The 20,969-nt window shown below is 47.1% G+C and overlaps 5 protein-coding genes and 1 pseudogene across 6 annotated transcripts; 2 read left to right on the top strand and 4 right to left on the bottom strand.

The window, feature by feature from the left end:
- Window positions 1–149: 149 nt before the first annotated feature.
- On the bottom strand, window positions 150–4,684 carry FOBCDRAFT_248989 (uncharacterized protein; the record flags this gene model as incomplete). Its single annotated transcript, XM_031177159.3, has 6 exons — window positions 150–717; window positions 765–1,642; window positions 1,697–1,769; window positions 1,837–1,878; window positions 2,001–2,067; window positions 2,265–4,684. 6 exons carry the CDS (start codon window positions 4,682–4,684, stop codon window positions 430–432), a joined length of 3,768 nt encoding a protein of 1,255 aa, XP_031048292.3. The 3' UTR covers window positions 150–429.
- Window positions 4,685–5,314: 630 nt separating this feature from the next.
- FOBCDRAFT_t72 lies at window positions 5,315–5,436 on the bottom strand (annotated as a pseudogene). The gene has a single exon. The product of its transcript is annotated as a tRNA-OTHER (tRNA).
- Window positions 5,437–6,320: 884 nt separating this feature from the next.
- FOBCDRAFT_258746 (uncharacterized protein) lies at window positions 6,321–8,726 on the bottom strand (the record flags this gene model as incomplete). The annotated part of the gene is made up of 9 exons (XM_031177157.3): window positions 6,321–6,845; window positions 6,890–7,115; window positions 7,168–7,274; window positions 7,326–7,431; window positions 7,546–7,783; window positions 7,835–7,901; window positions 7,949–7,993; window positions 8,045–8,624; window positions 8,671–8,726. The coding sequence occupies 9 exons, from the start codon at window positions 8,724–8,726 to the stop codon at window positions 6,378–6,380; spliced, it is 1,893 nt and encodes a 630-aa protein (XP_031048290.2). The 3' UTR covers window positions 6,321–6,377.
- Window positions 8,727–10,464: 1,738 nt separating this feature from the next.
- Window positions 10,465–12,111, top strand: FOBCDRAFT_218914 (uncharacterized protein). The gene has a single exon (XM_054703889.2). It carries the CDS (start codon window positions 10,551–10,553, stop codon window positions 11,262–11,264), a length of 714 nt encoding a protein of 237 aa, XP_054559864.1. The 5' UTR covers window positions 10,465–10,550; the 3' UTR covers window positions 11,265–12,111.
- Window positions 12,112–14,529: 2,418 nt separating this feature from the next.
- FOBCDRAFT_218913 (uncharacterized protein) lies at window positions 14,530–16,046 on the top strand. Its single transcript, XM_059609512.1, has one exon. It carries the CDS (start codon window positions 15,025–15,027, stop codon window positions 15,355–15,357), a length of 333 nt encoding a protein of 110 aa, XP_059466974.1. The 5' UTR covers window positions 14,530–15,024; the 3' UTR covers window positions 15,358–16,046.
- Window positions 16,047–17,301: 1,255 nt separating this feature from the next.
- On the bottom strand, window positions 17,302–19,166 carry FOBCDRAFT_218912 (uncharacterized protein). The gene has a single exon (XM_031177156.3). The coding sequence runs from the start codon at window positions 18,837–18,839 to the stop codon at window positions 17,682–17,684; it is 1,158 nt and encodes a 385-aa protein (XP_031048289.2). The 5' UTR covers window positions 18,840–19,166; the 3' UTR covers window positions 17,302–17,681.
- Window positions 19,167–20,969: the final 1,803 nt, after the last annotated feature.

Here is a 20,969-nt window from a genome sequence, read left to right as displayed (position 1 = left end):
GCCAAAGAATGAAAGAAGAACAAGCCTAGCTATAGTTGCCATATATAAGCTATTGTGATGAATTATGGCCAGGTCATTAGAAGTTTGGGATCGTTATAAAGGTTGAAGTACAGCTACAATGCCAGAGGCCAAGAAAACTAGAGCTGAAATTGGTATAATACGAGGTTTCTTGTCTACAAGTCATCTTTATTCCAATTGACTAAGACCATCCCAAAATATCACTGATAGTCGGCACATGAAGGCCCAAAGCAGAGAGTCTGAACACAAGGCATATCCCAAATCTAGTCCTTTTCATGAATGACATCTACTATAACATGGCAAGCATTTAAGATTTAACCGTCCTTTTGACAAAATACATCCTCCCCGTTTCACACCAACTCCATCCACTCCCAGCCCCAGTCAACTTTTGTTAGAAAGCACTCCCAAAGTTTACCTCTTCTTGCCCTTGCGCTTGCTAGCCTTGCCTTGCGAAGCGCCAGAAGCCTTGGCCTTGGTGAGAGAATCGGTGCTCTTGTCAAGAAGCTCAAAGTCCTCGCCGGCGGAGTCAGTGCTGGGGGTGGGCTGGGGAACATCAGAGTCCTCATCCTCAGCGGGGATCTCGATCTCGAGGTCGGTGGGCTTCTTGGAAAGGAAGCGGCCGGCAGTGATGTTGAACAGGAAGATGGGTGCGCGGAAGACTGCGGTATCCTTGATGGTAGGCTTGGCAAGCTCGTTGGGCTATCACATGTTAGTTTAGCCATTTCGACAGAATTGTGATAACTTACGTCAAGGAGGAACTCATGGACCTCGCCCTCCTCATCCTCTCCCTCGAGGTAAACATCACCAAGGGAGTCAACAACAAGGATCTTGCCATTCTCAGCAACAACTCGCTTGCGAGCACCAGTAGGTCCAGCAGCAGGGGTAGGAGTAGCAGTTCCAGAGGAAGCCTGAGCAGCACGGCGCGTCTTCTTAGCAGGACGAGCACCATCGCGCTTGGCCGCCTTCTCCTGCATACGGCGCTCTCGTCGGTTCTGGGGCAGAGGAGGAGCCTCTTCCTCGTCGCTAGCGGGCGCGGGAGATGCAACAGGGGCTGGAGCAGGAGCTGTGTCGACGCCAGGGATGTTAAGGCCACCACCCCAAGCGGTGTCGCGGGCGAACTTGATGTAGCGCTCGACAAACTCCTTCTGTCGCTTCCAGCTCATGTACAAAGTGAGGTAGTGAATACCACCACCTACAACGAGGAAAAGGCCAACGATGACCGTGCCCAGGCCGGGGCGGTATCGGTTGTAGTAGTAGTCGGTGCCCTTCCAGAGAGGGAAGCCATTGGACAGGAAATGGTCATATCGGTCGCGCTCGGGGCCACGAAGGATGTTAGCGATGAGGGAGAGACGAGCCTGAGCCTCGCCGGCCTTCTTCACAGCAGCCTTGATCTCAGCATTGGTAGGAGGCTTAGTCTTTGCGCCGGCCTTCTTGTCCTTTCCAGCCTTGGATCGCATTCCCTGTCTGACCTTGTCCGGGTGCAGATTTCGGGTCTGCTTGCGATAGGCCTTGGTAATATCATCGAGCGAAGCAGAGGGAGGGACGCCGAGGATGTCGTAGAAGGTCGCAGCGGGATCGGTCTCATACTTTGAGATCTCATCTCGAATGCGAAAGATTTCGCGATCTGGGAGGATGGAAATTAGTTAAGACATGAATCAGAGGGGAGAGTAAAACATACCTTCTTTGCTCCAGGCGGCTACCAAGGGGCTAAAGAGGGCGAGAAGCCCAACGGACAAGTACGAGATCTTCATCTTCAACCGTCGATGCGATGAAGAAGAGAGGAAGAAGCGGTACAGCAAAAGGGAAAAAAAAGAAGACAGAGAAGAAGAGATGAGAGAGGGCAGGGGGTTGTAACGGTTCCTGGGCTAGAGCGTAGCTTAGATCTTCATCCCTACCTCTACAGTACTTTTTTTAGTGGAGGGGGGAACCTATGGCAGAAGGCCAGCTGTCCAATACTGCACTACAGTACTGGTCAAACTCACCCAATACAAACGCAAAGGAAAGCGCCTCAATTGAGGAGTTTGGCCAAACATAAGGTACGTAGGCGGGCTGTGATAATGTATTGCAAATAAATCAATTGCTACTGTAACCACTGTTTGTGGCTTTTGAGGCAACGAGACCCTTTATGTTGCACTATTTGGGGTTGTATAACAGGGGTTTAAGCATGTCTACCCCTTCGGATACAATGGGCCTTTTCAATTCTCGATCCCTATCCAAAGCCACAATATCAACTGCCGGTGTCATACATGTCAACTCGATACTCAGACTCTTGCTGCAAATGACGCTTGAAGAATTCCCTTTGGCGAGCAAGACCATACTTCTCTCCCCCACAGCCATGTCCACCACCAGGAATAAATAGAAACTCATAATTCTTACCCGCCTTGTTCAAGGCATTCACCATTTGAAACGTTGAAGATGGATCGACATTATCGTCCATATCTCCAGCAATCAGCATCAAGGGCCCCTTGAGTTTCTTGGCGTGAGTTATGTTAGATGCTTTCTCATATGCCTCATCCACTGGGTATCCCATCCACAATTCGTTCCACCATAACTTATCCATGCGGTTATCATGACAACCTGAATCTGCTATACCGGCTTTGAAGAAATCACTGTGGTGAAGCATTCCTGCTACAGCGTTTTGTCCTCCTGCTGAAACGCCCATGATTCCCACTCGAGAGAGGTCCATCCATGGTCGTGAAGATGCTGCAGCTTCCAACCAAGCGATATGGTCTGGAAGTCCTGAATCGTGAAGATTCTTATAGCAGACATCATGAAAGCTTTTGTTTCGCCAGTTTGTACCCATTCCGTCAATGACCACGACGATGTACCCTTCATCTGCCCATCGCCGTCGATCTGAGAGAGTTGAAAATGCTTTGGGGACCCGAAAGTTATGAGGCCCAGCATAGGTCTCATCAAACACGGGATATTTCTTGGTGCTGTCAAAGTCGACGGGTCGAATGATCATTCCGTATATAAGTGTCTTGCCATCCCGGCCAGGGGAAGCGAACCTCTCGGGAGAAGACCATCCCTTATCTTCCAAATCTTTCGAATCCGTCTTCTCGAGTGTCATTATCTCTTCTCCAGACTCGCTTTCACGAAGAACTGTTGTCGGTGGGCAATCTACCCTTGACCAAGTGTCTATCAAGTAGCGTTTGTCTGGAGAGAAAGACCAAGAGTGAGTTCCATCTCCATCTGTGAGAACCTTGAAATCTGACCCATCGAAATTGACTCTTGCTAGATGTGCGTGATAGGGGTCTTCACCGTCCTTCAGTCCATGGCCTCGCACCCAGATTCGACGATGATCTTTGTCCACAGACTCTACAAAATTGACCATCCATGACCCTTTTGTGATCTGGTTCTTGACTGAGCCAGTTATGAGGTCGATCAGATACAGATGATTGTATCCGCCGCGCTCACTAGCCCAGATGAGTTCATCAGAGTCTCTGAGGAGCTTAAAGTATGACTTAGTATAGTCTACAAATGTGCGGCTCTTCTCTTCCACGAGCGTCCTGACACTCCCGTCAACTTTGATACCAATCAATCTAGTATGTTGATGGCCACGTTCGTTAAAATAAAAGAGATATTCCTGGCTGTTAGGATTCCATTCCAGATTGCTCACTTGGTAAGGGTCCCTGAAAAGCGAATCGTCAATTGCAACTTCGCTATGAGTGTTGAGGTTAAAGAGTCGAGGTCTGTCGACCCTGACACGGTCACCTGGTTTGAGATATGTCTTTGTGTGAAGTTTTGGCTCAATCTGATCTTCTGGAGATGATTCCACCAGGTTGATCTTGCGGTCTTGCCCCGGGGTATACTGCCATGCGACTGCATGCTGCTTGTCTGGCGATATGTATAAGCGTCTTTTGTCGTAAGGGCTCTCTTCGTTTCCTTTCTCAGACAGTTGAAAGGCTTCATCGTTCTCATTTTTGTACCATACGTTGAAGTCTCTGACATAGAGACATGGGCCGTTTTCGGGCTCCGTTGGTTCTTCATCAGTTTCAGAATCTTCATCGTCGCTGGGCGGAGATGCCTCAGGGATAGAGTCACTGAGATGCTCGATGATAGCGACATGATTTCCCTCGTCAGGTGCTGAATAGACTGCCCTGGATTTTTCGTTCGACACATCTACCAGTCGCCAAACATGGCCCACGTATGTAATCTGTCGTTTTGTTTCGCCATTCCTGATCGACATATATGGAATAGCTTTTGCTTTCCAATCGACCCAAAACACCCTGAGGGTTTTGCCTGTACGATTCACAAAATCGACGGTGACTTTAGTGTCACTATTTGCAGAAATGACTTCTTTTTGGAGCAGGTGATCTGGTTCAGTGGTGAATTGTCCCTCCCACTCTTCGAATTGACTATTTGGCCCAAACTGCCACTTTCGATTGTCGAAGCGGAATCGGACACATGATTCGTCTGGGACCGGTTCAATCCAGTTGAAAGGAAGAGAGAATTGGTCAATCTCTTCGTTTGTCTTCTCGCGCAGAGCCTCAGCGAGTTGCTTGTGATCAAACGCTACCTCGCGAATCTTTCCACGGACATCAACTAAGAGAAACTGGCATTTGGCAGGTGAGATATTCTGCTTATACCAAAATGCGTCGCCTCCTGGTAGCCAGCGAGGCGTCACATTTGTCGAGTCGATGTATTGCTGTGCTAGTTGCTCCATTACTTTACTGATAAGACTCAAGAATAAAGACGAAAGCGAGGTTCAAGAGGAATAAGTTAGACATGCTGTTGCCTAATCATCGTTTTGGTCATTTTTTAGCTGAGGCAAGTATGCATGCATGCGTCTGCGGGTAGTCCTATTGGGTGTCACGCGGTCATGGGCGGGATTCTATACATTTATAAACCTACTTCAGGCTTAGGCCTACTTATCATGGGACATCACAGTTTGGGAGAATCTGTAATCGTGTGTAATTACTCCCAGTCAATACTGTCTTCTTCTTGCCATTAAGTCAGTACAAGTTGGTGAGCTGATGCATACTGTTGATCAGCGAACTTATACCTTATTAAGCACTTAGATATGACTGAACTTGAATAAAAAGTAACTCTCGTCTTTTATACTCCTTCTATCTATTGCCCATTACAAAAGGGAAAGATGCTTTCCGTGTACTGCAATCATTGATGACCAGAGATCGTGTGTAAGTAGTTGTCAGTCACGTGCTCAGCACCAGACAGCACACCTACAGGCTATAAGAAACTTAGTGCAAAACCACCACCAAAAAGAAACCATGAAACGAGAACAACTCAAAATACCAAAATCGAAATAGGAAAAATTACAAAAACATATGAAACCTAGCAATTGCACGTTTCGATCGTGCGACCTCCGGGTTATGAGCCCGGCTGCGTCTGTTAGTACAGGTTGTGTGATGCAGATTGTGAGATAGACATACCGCGCTTCCACTGCGCCAAATTGCTTTCTTGGTGAAAGAGTGTGGGCTTATTTGAACATATACCTCCACCCCGAGTGACTCACTGAGCCCCCCACTGCCCTCAGAGTCACCAGTAGCATCACAGTGTTGGAAGATCGAGAATTCAAAGAGTTGTTAAACAGTTGAAGCGAAAGCCAAAGAAATTATATAAATCTAATTAAAATGGCACAGTAATATTGATCCCTATTGCGCAGAGTTGGATGCGAGTTTGGCCTGGAACGCATATCTAACGTCTTCATCAGCCTCCCATAATGAGCTTCGGTTAACATCAGGATATTCTTCATCTCATACATTCCGAAATGCACCTTGTAGCCTTGATATCGTAATACCTTTCTTGCATAATACGAGTCGCCAGAATGAGAGCCTTATAGTCTTGTACTGAACTCAAAAAAGTTCTCGGATGCAGCTCTGCTTTTTAGCAAGGAGTCACCAGGATAATAGTAGAAAGAGATACCCCCAAGTTTTACAGATGTGGATTAGTTTTGACATAAAACCAGAAGCGTACCTAAAAGTTGTTGAGCCCATCTCAAACACTCACACTGAACAGTGACAGTATGCAGACCTCACGAGCCATCTGTGAGGTATCATGAATGGACCTCTCAATCGACTTGCAACGCAAATCATGAATTTAGTCACTAGGATTAAAACTGCATGAAACAATCAGTCAAGTACGTATTATGGTAAAAGAGCCACTCGAATTGAATAAAGACATGACTGATCTGAGCTATCTGACAGATACAGCACTGGAATATACATAGACGTATATGCCGCAATATGATATGAAGCAACTAGATGCTTGATCCCTTAGCGATGCCTGTGAACTTTCGTAATGCCGCCCAACCAAACTTTTCACTCCTCAATGATTGTTGAGCCCTTTTGAGCTTTTTGAGTAGCATTTACCCAGCAAACATGACCCCCATCCCCTATTCATTCCTCAGCCTCAACGTAATCACTATCGCTGTCGGCATCAGTCATATCAACGATATTGTTGTCATTGGTGTAGTTATACAAGGATCGACGAGAGCCCATCTGTACGTCATCCTCGTCATCAGTATCGTTCTGACCGGTAGAGTCGAAAGCGACACTTCCACAAGCAATGCTCTTGTTCTTGTAGTAGACTTGAAACTCCAAGGAGGACCCATCGCTGATCATGCGCAGTTCGTAAGTGATTCGGTGGAATACCTGGCCGTCTTCGTTGGTCCATACCGGTATGGTATCCCATTTGGGAAGCTCGGAAGATTTTATAACGCACATAGGCTTGACGGAATCGTCCTTGCGGGTTGGGGGAGTAGAAGCGTCCGAGGTAACGATGTCGATTTGGAGATCCTGGTCGGGGCTCGTAAGGTCCTGCCAGAAGGATGCACAAACGGGGTCATACGTAGAGACAGAGTCACCCTGGAGAAGTTAGAAATTAACATAAATGGACCCATTTGACTTACGATCTCAACAAACCACCGCGTCTGCTCGACAGCAAGGAACTCTTGCTGACCATCGTCCCAAACTCGGTCCTTGGCATCATGCTCTTTGGCGTCAAAGGGCAAAATGTTCACAAGTGTTCCGTAGCTGTGACGAGATACACGTGAGGCGACCGCAACTGTGATTGAACTGGTATGATTAGTTCTCGCCAGTCCATGTAGGACAGCTCCTCGAAGCACAGCGGTCCAGCTACAAATAATTGTCAATCAACGGAATTTCAAGAAGCGTCGAGATGACCTACGGCTTTTCACCGTCCTGTTGAAGAACGTCTATTCTGTTTCCAACAGCATCCTGAAGGTGTTCATGCAAATAAAGAGACCTTCCAAAGCCACCAACTAGGATGACAAACTAAACGATGTTAGGCAGTCTGTCATCGAACGAGATGACGAACAGACTCACCTTTGGCTTCTTCTTGTACTTGTGCTTGACTGCATCAACCTGCTTCTGAACGAGCTGTTTAACCTGCTCGACCACAGGGTCAAACACATTCTCGCGGATTTCGGAACTAGCACTGGGTTAGCTAGGACGAGGTAGATACCACGAAGACGCCCGTGAAGGTCTTCATAGAGAATTATGAACATTCCCGGGGCGCCACGATGGGGCCATTTCAAGCACTTACACGTTGATACTGAACTTGGAAGGGAAGAAGTTGGTGTCCACGGGGCCGTCGTACGAGAGCTGTATGGGCAAGTCTCCGCTGGACTTGGAGAAGGAGGACTTCAAGCCGCCTTCCCAATCAGACTCCATGATCCTGTGGAAGGTCTGTTTATCGAGCCTCTTCTGAGCCTCAAAAGGGATCGTTTCCTTTAGTAGCTTTAGAAACCTCTCGTCGAGGAACATGGCACCACATAGGCCACCTTGGTCGAGGTCAGTCAAACGTGCATCATACAGCGGCCCTGATGACTTACCATCGCCTTTGACGCTCTCACTCATAATGAGAGGACCAAGCTTCTCGATTTTGTAGGTAATGAGATCCTATTTTGTCAGAAGGGTTTCACCAGGAAACGACAGCTAAAACTTACGACGGTACCACCTCCTGCATCACATATAACGAAATGATCGCCCACCTAAACACAATTAACTAAAAGCCAGTAACAGAAAACTCGTTTTGCACTCACCCCGACATTGAAGCGATCGGCGTTCTCCTTGAGACAGGTCAAAGCAGCCGCCTCGGGCTCAGAGATAAAGGTCAACGTTGTCTGTCCAGCTCGGGTGATTTCAAGAAGACCGGCGTGCCCCAGAGCCTCCGTCATTCTGGATCGGACGTAGTGTGGCCATATAGCAGGCAGAGTGACAACAAGGTGGACTGCCGAGACGTTCATCATTCGGCGTCCCTCGGCCCTGACAATGTTCTGACGACAGTGACGCCAAAGCTGTCGCAGGTAGTCGCCCAAGATCTGAACTGAGGTCTTATTAGCCTTCAACATTAGAGTCCGAGCTGTCTTCAGCTGAACAGAGTGTCGGATATGATCCGGGAGATCTTTCTCATCGACGAGAAGGAGCTTGAACCAGCGAAGGACAGTATCATCCTGCGGAGTTGTCGCGCCCCATTCAGGGTCTTCATCATTCAGGTGATGATAAAAGATCGCCGAGGGGACCTTCTGCTTGTCTCCCTGGGCGAAGCTTCGCTTTTTCCAGTTGGTGGTGAATTTGATTTCGTTATTTTCGCCGGCTCGACACCACGCGATGCCTGAATATCTATAAGATGTTAGAGAGAGTACATGAGGAAGGGTTGGTTGCTTACGTGGTGCCAAAGTCAATGCCTAGCACGAGAACTGGGATCGCCTGTTGAGCTGCCATGTTGAATCACTGTAACGGTATCTGAATCATCACCTGGCTTGACGAAAGCGATGATAGTATGCCGCGAAGTATCTTCTCAAGAAAGAAGGAAGACAGGATAGCTGTATGTGCTTCAAAGGGTGGTAGGTCTGAATTTGGTGTTTTGTGGTAAAGGGGAGGAAGCGAAAGTGATTCGGAAAAGAAGCGAAAGAGGCTGAGGGAGGAGTTTTGCAAATGGTTAGCAACAATGACTTCTGAATATCCAGTGCAATGGACAATAGCTTGACTTGACTAACCCCCGCTGCAGCCCATTGCCAGGGGTTCAAGCAATAACCACAATGTAATGCAGCTGCTCTCATATTGTATTTCTTTCGCATACATACTCACCAATAGAGTGACAATAGAGACTGTATTGCTCTTCAAGAAATTTGGAACCTTACCTCACGACAAGCCATGATGGGAATGTTCTACGGCGCGAGACAGTCATTGTTTGACAAGATGCATATTGGTAAAGTCTCTTGTAAGGTCATAAGTGTTGAGACGACTATTGAATCTTATTTGAATACAATAGACCCGTATCTCAACACTTGAAGGATTGCTCAATATTCGGACCTCGAGGAGACTGGAGGAGCAGTTTTAAGTGAGGCAAGCTTGGAACAACTGAGTCTCTTCCATACTGCTGCCAGTCCACGCATTGCAGCTTGAAGAAAGACGCAATTCAAAAATAGTAGGCGTATTTCTTGGAATGGCTCCCTATGCGCACTTGACTGGGTGACATGAAGTTGGACGACGTCCAAGGTGATGCTCAGAAGATATATCCACCGGCCTCTATTTGAGTTAGCGCCGTTGGACCCTGAAGCGATGCGCAGCTGAATTGCGGATCTGGTCCGTGCGCAACACAGCTTTCTCTTTACTCCCACCCCTCCTCTGTTCTCTGTTCTCTGTCTCTCCAGCTCAAGAATCTCAGCTTCTCATCACCAGTGATTCTCTCAAACCCCAATATCGCATCCATGAACACAAATTTACAAACGGATCTCCTCATAATCTTCTTGAACGGATCTAAGGCTTCAAACTGCTTCATTTCATTTATTTCCGCGCGCATCAAGACTTGAGTTCTGTTTAGGCAGTTCCCTTCTCGTTTCTCGAAGGTGGTGTTGTTTATGCACACACCCACCCCTCGTCCATATACACTCTTCTCCCACCTTATCTTCCTCAGTCATTCTTCTCCACCACACCCAATTCTGAACACGATCCTTTTCGTCCACTGCCAATCACTTCATTTCTAAAAGGCGCCATGTTTTCATTTCAGGCATGACCTTACAATCACCATGGTTACAGACGAGACGTTTCTGAGCTGCTCTGACTGAACTTTCTTCGCGCCGTCAACATGGCCACGCAGCAGTCATTCTAGCGCTCCAATGTTTCTCGTGCAACGCTCTATGAGGTATGTGTTGCTTGCTCAAGGCGACCACAAGAGCTAACATCGGACAGAAAAGCTCATAAACAATAAGTTCAACCATGTCGAACGCAAACTGTTATCGACATAGCAGATCGCACGCAAAAGTCAGCGATAATGCCACAAGCATATGCTGAAGCAGAAGACTTGCAAAGCTTTGCGACTGTCAGCATCTCAGTATTACAAATGATCACGAAGAAAACGACTCCAATTTCGTTCTGATCAACGGCCGCTCTTCATCTATGACTGAGGTCTCTCTGACTATGCTTCGTCCAAGTCAAACACCTTTTTCTTTGCCCCACGTCCTTCATGGTCCTGGGTAGGACCTTAAACTGCCCAATTTATGGGATAGTCTTCGGACTATCACGAGGTTTTGTCACCGCCTGACAATGGTGATAGGACTCGCTCTTCAGCCTTATGGAATGAGCAGGCTCGCGCGGCCTTTAAGAGCGCTATTTGACTTACCTGCCCAATCCACTGAGTTTTACTCAACTTTATCCTACCCTAACACTTTTCCGACTCACGATGTCACTAATTCTTACATCTTCACACCAAATACTCCTCTTTCAAAATCATCACTTCCCTCACTCCGTCAACTTACTCAAGCCAATAACTCACACTCCCTCGCAGCAACTCTATGCAGGAAGGAGAGGCGGCCATGTCATAGTGTTTCAAGTTACCAAAGGGGCCCAGTTTTCACCACGACATTCTCATCTTTTCTATCTCTGCATTGCTGGCCTGCTCTTTCATTTCTCTTGTGCTGTATCTTCACTTCGTTATATACGACAGACCAAAGGGCAGTTATACCACTACAGGATGACCGACATCAGTTGGACATCTGCTGTCACAATGGATCTAGAGAAGTACAGACTTACTCCTCGTTTTCCCACTCCTGGCGCATAGATATGGTGTCTCGATGTGGCGAGGATGAGGACAACCAAACTTGTGAGCTGAAAGACCACTTCGCTAATTTACAAGGTCTTGTCCAAGGCATCAGGTCTCAGCCTGACCCCTTCCTTCTGCTCTGGGATCCGACTTTCAGTCCTTGCTACAGACCAGCGAACTGGTGCTCTAGGGTTACTTGTGCGAGTGTTGTCGTGTAGTATCGTAGCATTGCCCGCCGACCTGTGTTCAGACCCTTGAAGCGTCTATCATTTGGATGAACCATATCTACAGGCTCACTGATACCTATATGAGCTTCAGGGTATCTGACTACACTAGTCCTTTGTATAGGAGATACCCTCTTGACCCGCTGGGAGGCTTGGTACTCGCATATCAAGTTCAAACGTGCACAGTCTCCACAGACGCCCTCATATCACACTTCTTCCTGCCTGTACATGGTGCTTAAAAGAGACCCCTAGCTTTTGGTCCAGCTGGCCATCTCGACGACTGCATGCTAGGCAAGGACTGTGTGAGTTAATTGCCATGACTGCTTGGCCGCCGAGTTTTAGAGTTGCTCATCAAACCTCTTGATCAACTTATCACAACTACGTTAATCCATTCAACCATCGTTCTCTTCTCCCCTACAGTGGCGCGTCTGGCGATGAGATCGATGCTACTTGGAACGATGAGACTATCGAGGTGATATAATCAACCTTGAAGACGATGAGGGTACCAACACTATCAGACTCAATTTTTTTGAGGCCTCAAAGGATCCTGTCATGTATGGGAGTATAATCGGTGATAGTGGAGCTGGCTGAAGGATATGGACATGTAGTAATGGTAATTTTTCGGACTGGCTTTCATGTTGATCGGCTTTTCTGGTTGTCACATTGCGCTATGTGCTGAGGAGGAGGGCAAAACGTACACATCAAGGTAGTGCTACCTTATCCCTAGATGGTAGGTAAACTACTGCTGATGATCAGGGGATTAATGATGCTGCTTATACCTTGCACAGGAACACTTGTTGGATGATTAAGAAGGGCATTACTTCTAGGTCTTAGATTATGCCAACACAGCATATAGTCCTCATTTTCAAACCATTCGTCGTGATTCCTTCAAATGTTGTTGTCTATACGAGGTTTTATGAGGAGAAAAACTGCGGTCCATCCTGACATCCGTTTTCGTCGATTTCTTGCAAGAGTTCAAGGTCTAGTCACGATGTCATCATGAAGAGTTGGAAATCCTAGACATAGTAACCAGATTCCTACACAGCCATCCCGAAAGATATCCCAAGGCTTGCCAATTAGATTCTACATATGTAGAAGCATGAGGTTGGCTAATTTTGGAACCTCGCTTGATGTTACGGAGCTCGTCGGATCAATGACTCTCCTCTTCATCAATGAAGGATTCTGCTTTAAAATCATAGGCATTTACCAAGATCAGGAACACCCCGACTGATATATGATTGAGACTGACGTCTTGGCTTGCTCGCGCCAAACATGAATCTTCTCGACAAACGGGTAAATGAAGGACTGAATTGGGAAACTTATGGCTTATGTGTCACTGGCCTGTATGGAAGGTAACGGGTTATTCCTGAGCACCTTACTCCATCGCCAACTGACAGTACCTTGGTTGCCAGCATTTGGAAGATGTAACTACTGAATGGAAGACGAAATGATTTGACAAAGCAGAATCGTTTCTCATTTAAGGCCCTGCAGAGTTACAAGAGACCATCTCTTAAGTGAACAATAAAGAACCTGGTGCGCTAAGTGCTGAGCCACCAGAAGTCAGCAGATAGCCCAATGTCGTTTCGATTTCACATTGAATCTAGCTATGAGAATGAACCAAGGAGCGAGGAATTCCATTCAATTTGTCTGACGGCCTCTGTCGTAACGCCCAAACAAGGAGCATATCGTTTAGGTGGGTGAATCAGGATTCCACATACATACTTGTTAGTAGCTGTCCACGACACAACAGAAACTGAACTCGGTCGAAACAGCCATGGCGCTTGAAAGGGCCTCCCTGCGTATTTTTTTCAGTTCACGTAAGCCCTTCGATCACCTCAATCAAACCTCGAGCTGAGGGTGAAATTCTTGAATCGCAAGGCTAGGCTAAATATTAGTTAGAGCTGGAACCTGAGTCTTTTCAGCGTTGTTCAAGGTCTCCTTGATGTAGCATCGTTTCGGCGAGGGTGTGAGAGATGCGGCTCTTCGATGAACGGGGTATGAACTTGTAAAGGGCACTGGCTTTACTAGGAATCTTGAAGCCCTACTCCGAGGCGCTAGGTGTTGCTTCATTGTAGAAGAGTGTTGAGAGGGTCTTTGCAATAACTACCATGATTCTGGCGCCCACCTTATTGGATGACAAACTTGACACCGCGAAGGTACGGGTCAAGTCGAACTCACGAAATCCCGATGACCTATGCGCAAATTGGACCCCGAGAATATGAGAAGATAAGTGTTCATAAGTTGTGTCAAGGTCGATGGCGGTAGTCTTACCATGGGCTTCATTGTCAGGGGTTGCCGAGCTCGAATCGCGAATGTGAGTTCCTTCGCCTTGAACCTGGAGATGGTAAATAGGTAGATGCAAGAGGTCTGTCTTACAACCTGGTGTCTTGTAGCACATTCAACCTATATAGGAGAATAGTGGCCTAATCAATGAGTGGCTGACTACCACAGAGAAAGCATGGCCTTGGGTGCAAGGTGAATCAATTTGCCGGTATCATGGCCATGTCATCGTAGGTCATGTCAATGTAGTTATCATCTGAATGGAGGATAATTTTCATTCTTAGTGATTAGAGTCTAGATATCTAAGACAGTAAGGATTAACTGAGGCACACTCTTTCCTCTCTCTCGTTTCTAACTTCAATCAATATCACCTTGTATCTCAGTCCTATAGTTATCCTCCTTTTTGTATAATCCATGTCTCATGATATATAACTTCCAATCCCGTATCGAGGAAACAAGCCTTACTTACATCCAATAGCTACACTCACCTCCGAAACTTCATCTAAATGGTCTCATGCATCGCCAATCTGTCAGATTGCTGGGAAAGTTTCAGCCAGCAATGCAACCACTTCGCCACGTACTTCCGATCAGAGAAATGCCAAAACATACCAACTACTAGGTACTCAAGGAAAAGGCCGTGACTTGAGTGCCTCGCAGACACCAGAGCTCAGCACTATCACCATCTGCTTTGAATCTTAGAACGCTTTGTGCCCGTGTCAATGCAATACCTGACTGTCTTTTGCGGCGAGGCTGTTCTTTTCAGTAGTAATCTGACGATGGCAAAAGTATCTGGACTAATTACACTACACTGTGACAAAGTCTTGCTTAATGATGGCTCTGGACGTGCATAACTGGATAATATTACGATCCTTTTCCTCTCCAAGTTGGAAGTTTCAAGGAAATCTATACTTGTCAAGGTGCCAACATCACCTGAATTCTGTTCTACCGCAACTGAACTAAGAAAAGTTATGCCCTCTGCTCATAATGGCATGAAATAATAGTGAACTATGGCTGAACTCAACGTTGATTGCATGTTACTATCGTCATCTGTAAAATGAAGTCACTCGCTTTGACTAAGCTTCTCAAGCATAGTCGTCCTTGTCACAAAAACATAACCAACCATCACGTGTAACAGCCTGTCTCATTCTCAACTGCGCCTCAGCACCGGCTGGCTGGTTAACATACCTGAGGCGACGGGGACTTAGTCAACGGTTAACACCTATTAGTCCAGTCTTCGCTTGTCGATGCGTTGAAGTTTCTTCAGCTCCGTCGATTCGTGTTCGTTACCTCTTCTAGAAAAGCCAGAGCTTCCATCAGGTAAACACACCTGAAACCCCAACTCAAAGTGACAAATCCACCAATTCGGCATCATCAATGCTATTTCTAGCACTAAGCTTTTAAACTCCAACACCGATCTGTCCAAGCTTCTGTTTCACTTCCAACTCCGCTCAGACCTTCCACCCGGATCCGAATCATGAAACTCCATTCAAGTCAGGATATCGCAGTTACAATAGTCTTGTACTCGCTCTTCATCTGTACTGTGTCGCTGTCCACCATCTTGGGACTCGAGCACGTACCAGGATGGGGTCTCGAGATAGCTTCACTACTGAGTCAGGTCTTGTGGAGCATCTCCAAACAGACACAGCTGCTCAACACAAGACGCTGGAGAACCCCAGATCCTAGTGCCCATCATTCTACTTCTCGTAGGTCTTCATATACTCGAGTATCTGCTTCTCCACCTGTCATCAGAAAGCCACCGCAGATGCCAGCTCTCAGATCGGTCCGTCGAAGTTTTAGTACAGACTAGATATCTACAGAGAAGTTTTGATCGCCGATCGCTATTCAGCAAAGGTCCAATCTCCCCCAGACGAGGATCACCAGTATTTCACAGTGTAGTGCATGATCGTCCACCATATGTTTCAGGGTCCTCCAGATACGTCAAGTGACTCGTGACGCCAAAGCGCTAGATCTGCGAGCACTCATGCCAATCTCTATTCCAGAGTGCAACTCTTTTAAAGTCTCAGTAACATCGTTCAAATCCAAGCTCCATCGTCAACTCTGACCGCCCTTCTCTGGCGTTTATTTGCGCTTCTGGAGCCACAATTCGAACAAAGTCAAGCGCCGTAACGTTCTCCCCTGATGGTGACCCAGCCACATTCTCAACAGCACCGCGTTCTCATGCAAGACACAGCGCAACATCCTTCAAGTGGTCCAAGCATCAAAAGGAAATGAACGAGCGCCTCTTTTAGTGCTCGAGGCCCCCACGGAGCACGCAAGAGGTTCTTCGTGTTGAAGCCGCTACGATCACTTGACGGCTGAGGAAGTCTTGTCTGAGACACTGACGCTGTTTGATACAGCTGTGTCTGTCGCAGAGTTGAAGGGAACAAGCTTGGAGTTGTGAGAGAGACAGAGACAGACAAAGAGAGAGGCAAAGTGGAGGCGACTAACAATTGAAGGCTCATGAATTGAGATGAATTTATGAAGAACCCACTTGGGATACGATCAATTGAGCAATTCAATTGGCTCATGAAACACAGTCAAAAAGACCAGAGAAACATACGAGACGAATCACACCACACCCATGCATGTCTCCCGCCTTATTGCTTTTCCCGCGTGGGCCAACGTCTCATGAAAAGAAAGCAAAGACATCATACAGTAGCATGAGAAACGGGCAAATACAACGTAAACCCCATCGAGCAAGACATTCTCGCATTTCCATACCCACAAGTAATTCAAAGTCACCATCTCCACTGCAATTCGAGCTTCCCCTGGCTGGCTAGCTCTAAGGATTTGCTGACTGTGCTCGAGCATAGACCTTGACTCAAGAACGGTGAAATATAATTAGCGATGAACTAGTCTGATTGACAGGGCAGGTTCGCATGTACATACAGTACAGTGAGTTTGGGAGTGAGTGACCCCGATGGTTCAATCCTCCCGTGCCGTGTTCTTACTTTTTACTGCTGGGGGATTGGATTCAAGGGGTAGATCTCAATCAAAGATGATTGCAGCGATGAGCTAACAGGGGTTGACCGCTCAGGGGAGATCTGCAGGTACTCTATATTCACCAAGACACTCACTATTCGATCTTGAGAAGGGCATGAATTGTTTCAAGATAGACGGACAATAACTACATCATCGGTTATGTCTTCTCTTCATCTTCTAGAATTTAATTTCACCTCTGGTGGCATCCCGAGATTAACAGTAAATCATAACGCTACGGCATATTAAATTGCCTTGACGTGCCTCACCGAGTCGATTCATTTCCCACCTACCGAATGCGGAAAGTACTTCTATGTACTTCGCCCACCGCCATTTGTGAGGGCTTCTTGAAGTACCCCACAGTATCTCTCACTTACACCCTGTCTTGATCTGATGTTCCTCATCACCGCAACAACAGAAGCAAAAAGTAACAGGGGACATGATCAACGCTCATGACGAGATACAGACGATAGTCATTGATGCATTGCATATAGTATTCCATTTCCGGAATCAATACTAGAGGCAGCACCAACACAACACCTTGAATTCCGAAGGCGGACAAAACAGTTCTAGAATCATTCTTAATGCCCCATCAAAGGTTGCCAGCCTTTCCTGGTCTGTCGGCAAGACGATGCTGTCGGTGGCTGTTGAGTTTAACCCCAGACTCAGGCACTTGTAGGGGCCGCCCCGAACTAACGTAACCACTTCACCACAATCAATAGTCTCAGCCTCAAAGTACAAACATATCACAAGACATCAGAGGGACAGAATGTGTAGCAGCAATCGTGATATTGTTATTCATCAGAACAAAGCTAAAACTCCATCCATGATATGCCTGACCGTCTTTTTGCGGTTGTTCATTAACAATTTATCTGACAAAAATCCATCCAATAGACCTGTCCAAGGTCGTGATGCTTGCAAAGCATGTTTGATATATCCCAAAACGCCATTCTCAGTTCGAGTGGTGAGTTAATACAATACAACGCCGGTTTTTCTTGTCCAGCAGAATATGTCCATAGAACGCCTGTTTCCTTTGCCCTAGGACCTTTTTTGGTCGATACAGAAGATAGTGACAAAGGAGAAATATTAGAGGCGTCTAGCACCCGTATCCGTTTTGCCCAGTCATAATTCGTAAAAGTACAGGTCAGGTCTTTAAACCTTGACGCTTCGCCTTCTCGCGGCTGCTGCCAATCCTTGCCTTAAACGGCTACGAGTGCCATTAGGTGTCATTGGAGATCCGGGTTCAGACATAGGTGACATGGGAGACATTGGTGCTGAAGACATCCTCCTCTGGGCGAACTCGTGATAGGTTGGCGCCTTTTGAAGAATGGGTTTGGGGGCCCTCTCCTCGGAGTCTGTGCCTGGTTCTTCTCGAACCTGCTCCATGGGGAAAGTGGGTGTGAAGAGGGAAAGGTTATCCTTGGATTGACTGGCGAAATGGGTGTTGAGCGAAGGTCGACTTCGCTTCTTCACCAAGCTTAGTGTACGCTTGAAAACACCGGGTGACTTTGGTGTCTTGGGCCTCTCAGTGGCCTCTTCCTTGACCTCGGGCTCAACTTTGGCGAAGGGGTCAATGCTGAGAAAATCGGGTCGTTGCTTCTCGAGACGAGTTCCCATGCTGCTTGTTCGTGGAGGGTGCATGACTGATCCGGAAGAAGTAGTGCAGAAAGACATTCGTCGGTCGAGGACGGGAAGAGTGACTGGGAGAGTGGTGGTTCTGCGGAGGCGGCTAGGAGGTCGGGATGAAATAGACATTCTTGATGAAGGTCGGGAAGAAGCTTCACTGATGATGCTGGGAGAGACTGATCGTCGAGGAAGATCAATCACTGAGGGCTTTCCAGAGAAAACAACTGAAACGACCTTGGCGGTGTCCTCTTGACTTCCCCTTCGAGTTGACTGGGATTCATCGCTACCAGAGTCGAATTCGAAATCGGAAAAGTCATCGGCAGAAGAAGACGCATCTTCTTCTGAAGAGAGGTAGACATCATGGGGAGTAGAGAAAGGAGCTTGACCCTCGGGGGTAAGCTTGTGTGTCAAGAGACCATCGAGGCATCTTGAAGCTCGGAGTGAGCTCTTGGCTGGCAGCGCAGGAGCTGCAGAAAGTTGTCGTTGTGAAGGAATCATTGTTGTAGGTGTGCTTTCGGGTGACGAGTCGGCATCGGCGGAAGGAGAATAAATAGGAGGCTCGACAGATAAAGACTGTATTTGAGATCGAGGCTGTGACTGTGTTTGTACCCGTTGGGCGAGAGCAGTATCAAGTTTTGGTGCATCAAGCTCCCTTTGTGGTTGTTGCGTCACTGCTAGAGACATTGTCGATATATGTTATATATTATTGAATTCCCCTTTGTAGGCCCTTTGTAAAGAGGGCGGGGTACAGAGTAAAGGGAGCGAAAGCAAAGTCGTGAACAATGTCGTCAGGTCTTTCGTAGTCAGGTGGTGTTCGACGACGGTCTTGAGAGTGGCCGGTAGCGAAAGTGAGACAATGGATCCAAGACAGAACAAGACAAAACCAGACAAAAGAGACGAAAACAGAAAGAATGTCTTTGTCTTGTATTGGTATATTGGAGGGGCTCCTTGGAAATCGATAGTTGAGTTGAATGGATATTACAGAGGGAGAATAGTTCCATGAGGTTGGGGGAGTAGCATCCATTAATATGAAGACAAGTCCCTGAGAGACTCTTGCAAGCCAAATGGGCAGCAGCACAAGGTTCAGCCCAAGCCAAGGTCCCAGGTCCCTTCCTGATCCACTTGAGCCACATTCTGGTACGAGAATGGCCGTGTGAAATGTGTCATCTTATCACACTGTATACTTGGAGAGGCAGGGGCGCTTATGGTGGCAGGGGTATGGGGCATAGCGCAGAGCATGGCAGGGCATGTGGCAGGGTCTCCATCAAAGGATGGATTATTTTCTATGGGGCTTCCTCAGAGTTAGGTCCGTCCAGAAAAGTCGTTGAAAAAGAGGCGATAGAATTTGGGAGTAGCCTCATCAGCCTGGCTATAGAGTTGACAAACATCGACAGTCTTTAATTCATAGACCAGAACCCCTTAGAAACCATGATACTCTACCACTCATAGAGACACATAAAAAAGCCACTGCAACCTGCACCACGACTCTCGAGATGAGTCCTGAGCCACTTGAGCCTTGGCACTGACCTCTGTCTTGTATTGAGTCTTATGCCGTCCACGAGCCGTTTCAAATCCCCCACGCTACACCAGAAAGGATGAATAGTGATTGTGATATCGAGGCTTTAAACGCCAGGGCTCTTGGGAGACCTGTTCGTTCGCTACGGATCGTTATCAGAGACATCGGCAGCTTCAGATCCCGATTAACATGTTTAAAGTCTCTTGCGTTTGCTGTATGAATATGATCTACCGGATGACAAACTCCGAATGTTAGAGATTTCGAGATTGACGTAAATACGTTCAAGTACAAACATTTCATGTTTCCAGTATGCAGTTACTGTGTTGATGTGTTTTGCATGCGATCTTCACCAACCTCGTGGGTTCGCTCGTGGTCTTTACCTCTGACTGGTTTATCAATATGGCGTCGTCACCGGACAACGTGGACATGAATGACCAGCCTCTTTTAGTTCGTCATTTTGGGTCATCAATCACTCACATAAATCATACTGACTAACATCGACTCGAGTCACTGTATGTCGAGCTTCTACAGTGAGCCATAGCATTCTGACTTCATGTCTTTTTTTTTATCCCTGCTGCGAGGCTTGCAGTTCTAGTTAAAGACGGACTTGCAAACGTGCATCTGCAGCCAAATGCATGATTGGGCATCTTTTGGTCGCTGCAGATGCTACTGTAGGCGAGGCACAGAATGATTGATAAAAAAAAATTCCGAAAATTCCTCGACACCGCTTTCTTTCGACAGAGTCAGAGTCAGAGTCATTCATGATCTGCACAGGTAAAAACCTTGAATGCATCCCCCTGTCGAGGCTCTGACTGCAACTCTTTGCCACAAGAGACTCAAATCTCGGGTGAAAAGAAAGGCCCTGGACTATCAAGAGATGACAGTCCAGGGCCCTTGAATATTTTGTATCAGATTTGTTACCGCCCGTATTTTAGAGACTGGTTGCATCTGGGTCACCAGGCCGCGGTGGGTGGTGATGATAACTGATTAAAAATTCGTGGTGTTGTTCAGCTGGTCTTGTCTCTGCGACCTCGTTTTCGCGTATCACCAGCTCAACGTCAAACCACATCCGAAAGCTCCACACCCACAGAGGAATACATCTCGAGACAACTCACTTAACACAAAGTAGCAGACAGTGTAGTTGACATGTTAGTCTTGATCTGGTCGATCTTGAGTAGTCAATCACGCCTGAATGGGTCTCTACCGCGCCAGCCTGCTCAAGGCATCGTCTAGTGTGATCTCAACCCATTCACGGCATGGCTGTATCCATTAGACTGCATTAGAAGACACGATGCTGC

The sequence above is a fragment of the Fusarium oxysporum genome, chromosome III (genome assembly GCF_013085055.1).
Source record: "Fusarium oxysporum Fo47 chromosome III, complete sequence".
NCBI lineage: Eukaryota > Fungi > Ascomycota > Sordariomycetes > Hypocreales > Nectriaceae > Fusarium > Fusarium oxysporum.
This window is presented reverse-complemented; position numbering and strand designations above follow the sequence as displayed.

Coding starts and splice junctions, on each gene's coding strand:
- FOBCDRAFT_218914 (XM_054703889.2), top strand. CDS start 10,551: ATGGTGATAGGACTCGCTCTTCAGCCTTATGGAATGAGCAGGCTCGCG.
- FOBCDRAFT_218913 (XM_059609512.1), top strand. CDS start 15,025: ATGAAACTCCATTCAAGTCAGGATATCGCAGTTACAATAGTCTTGTAC.
- FOBCDRAFT_218912 (XM_031177156.3), bottom strand. CDS start 18,839: ATGTCTCTAGCAGTGACGCAACAACCACAAAGGGAGCTTGATGCACCA.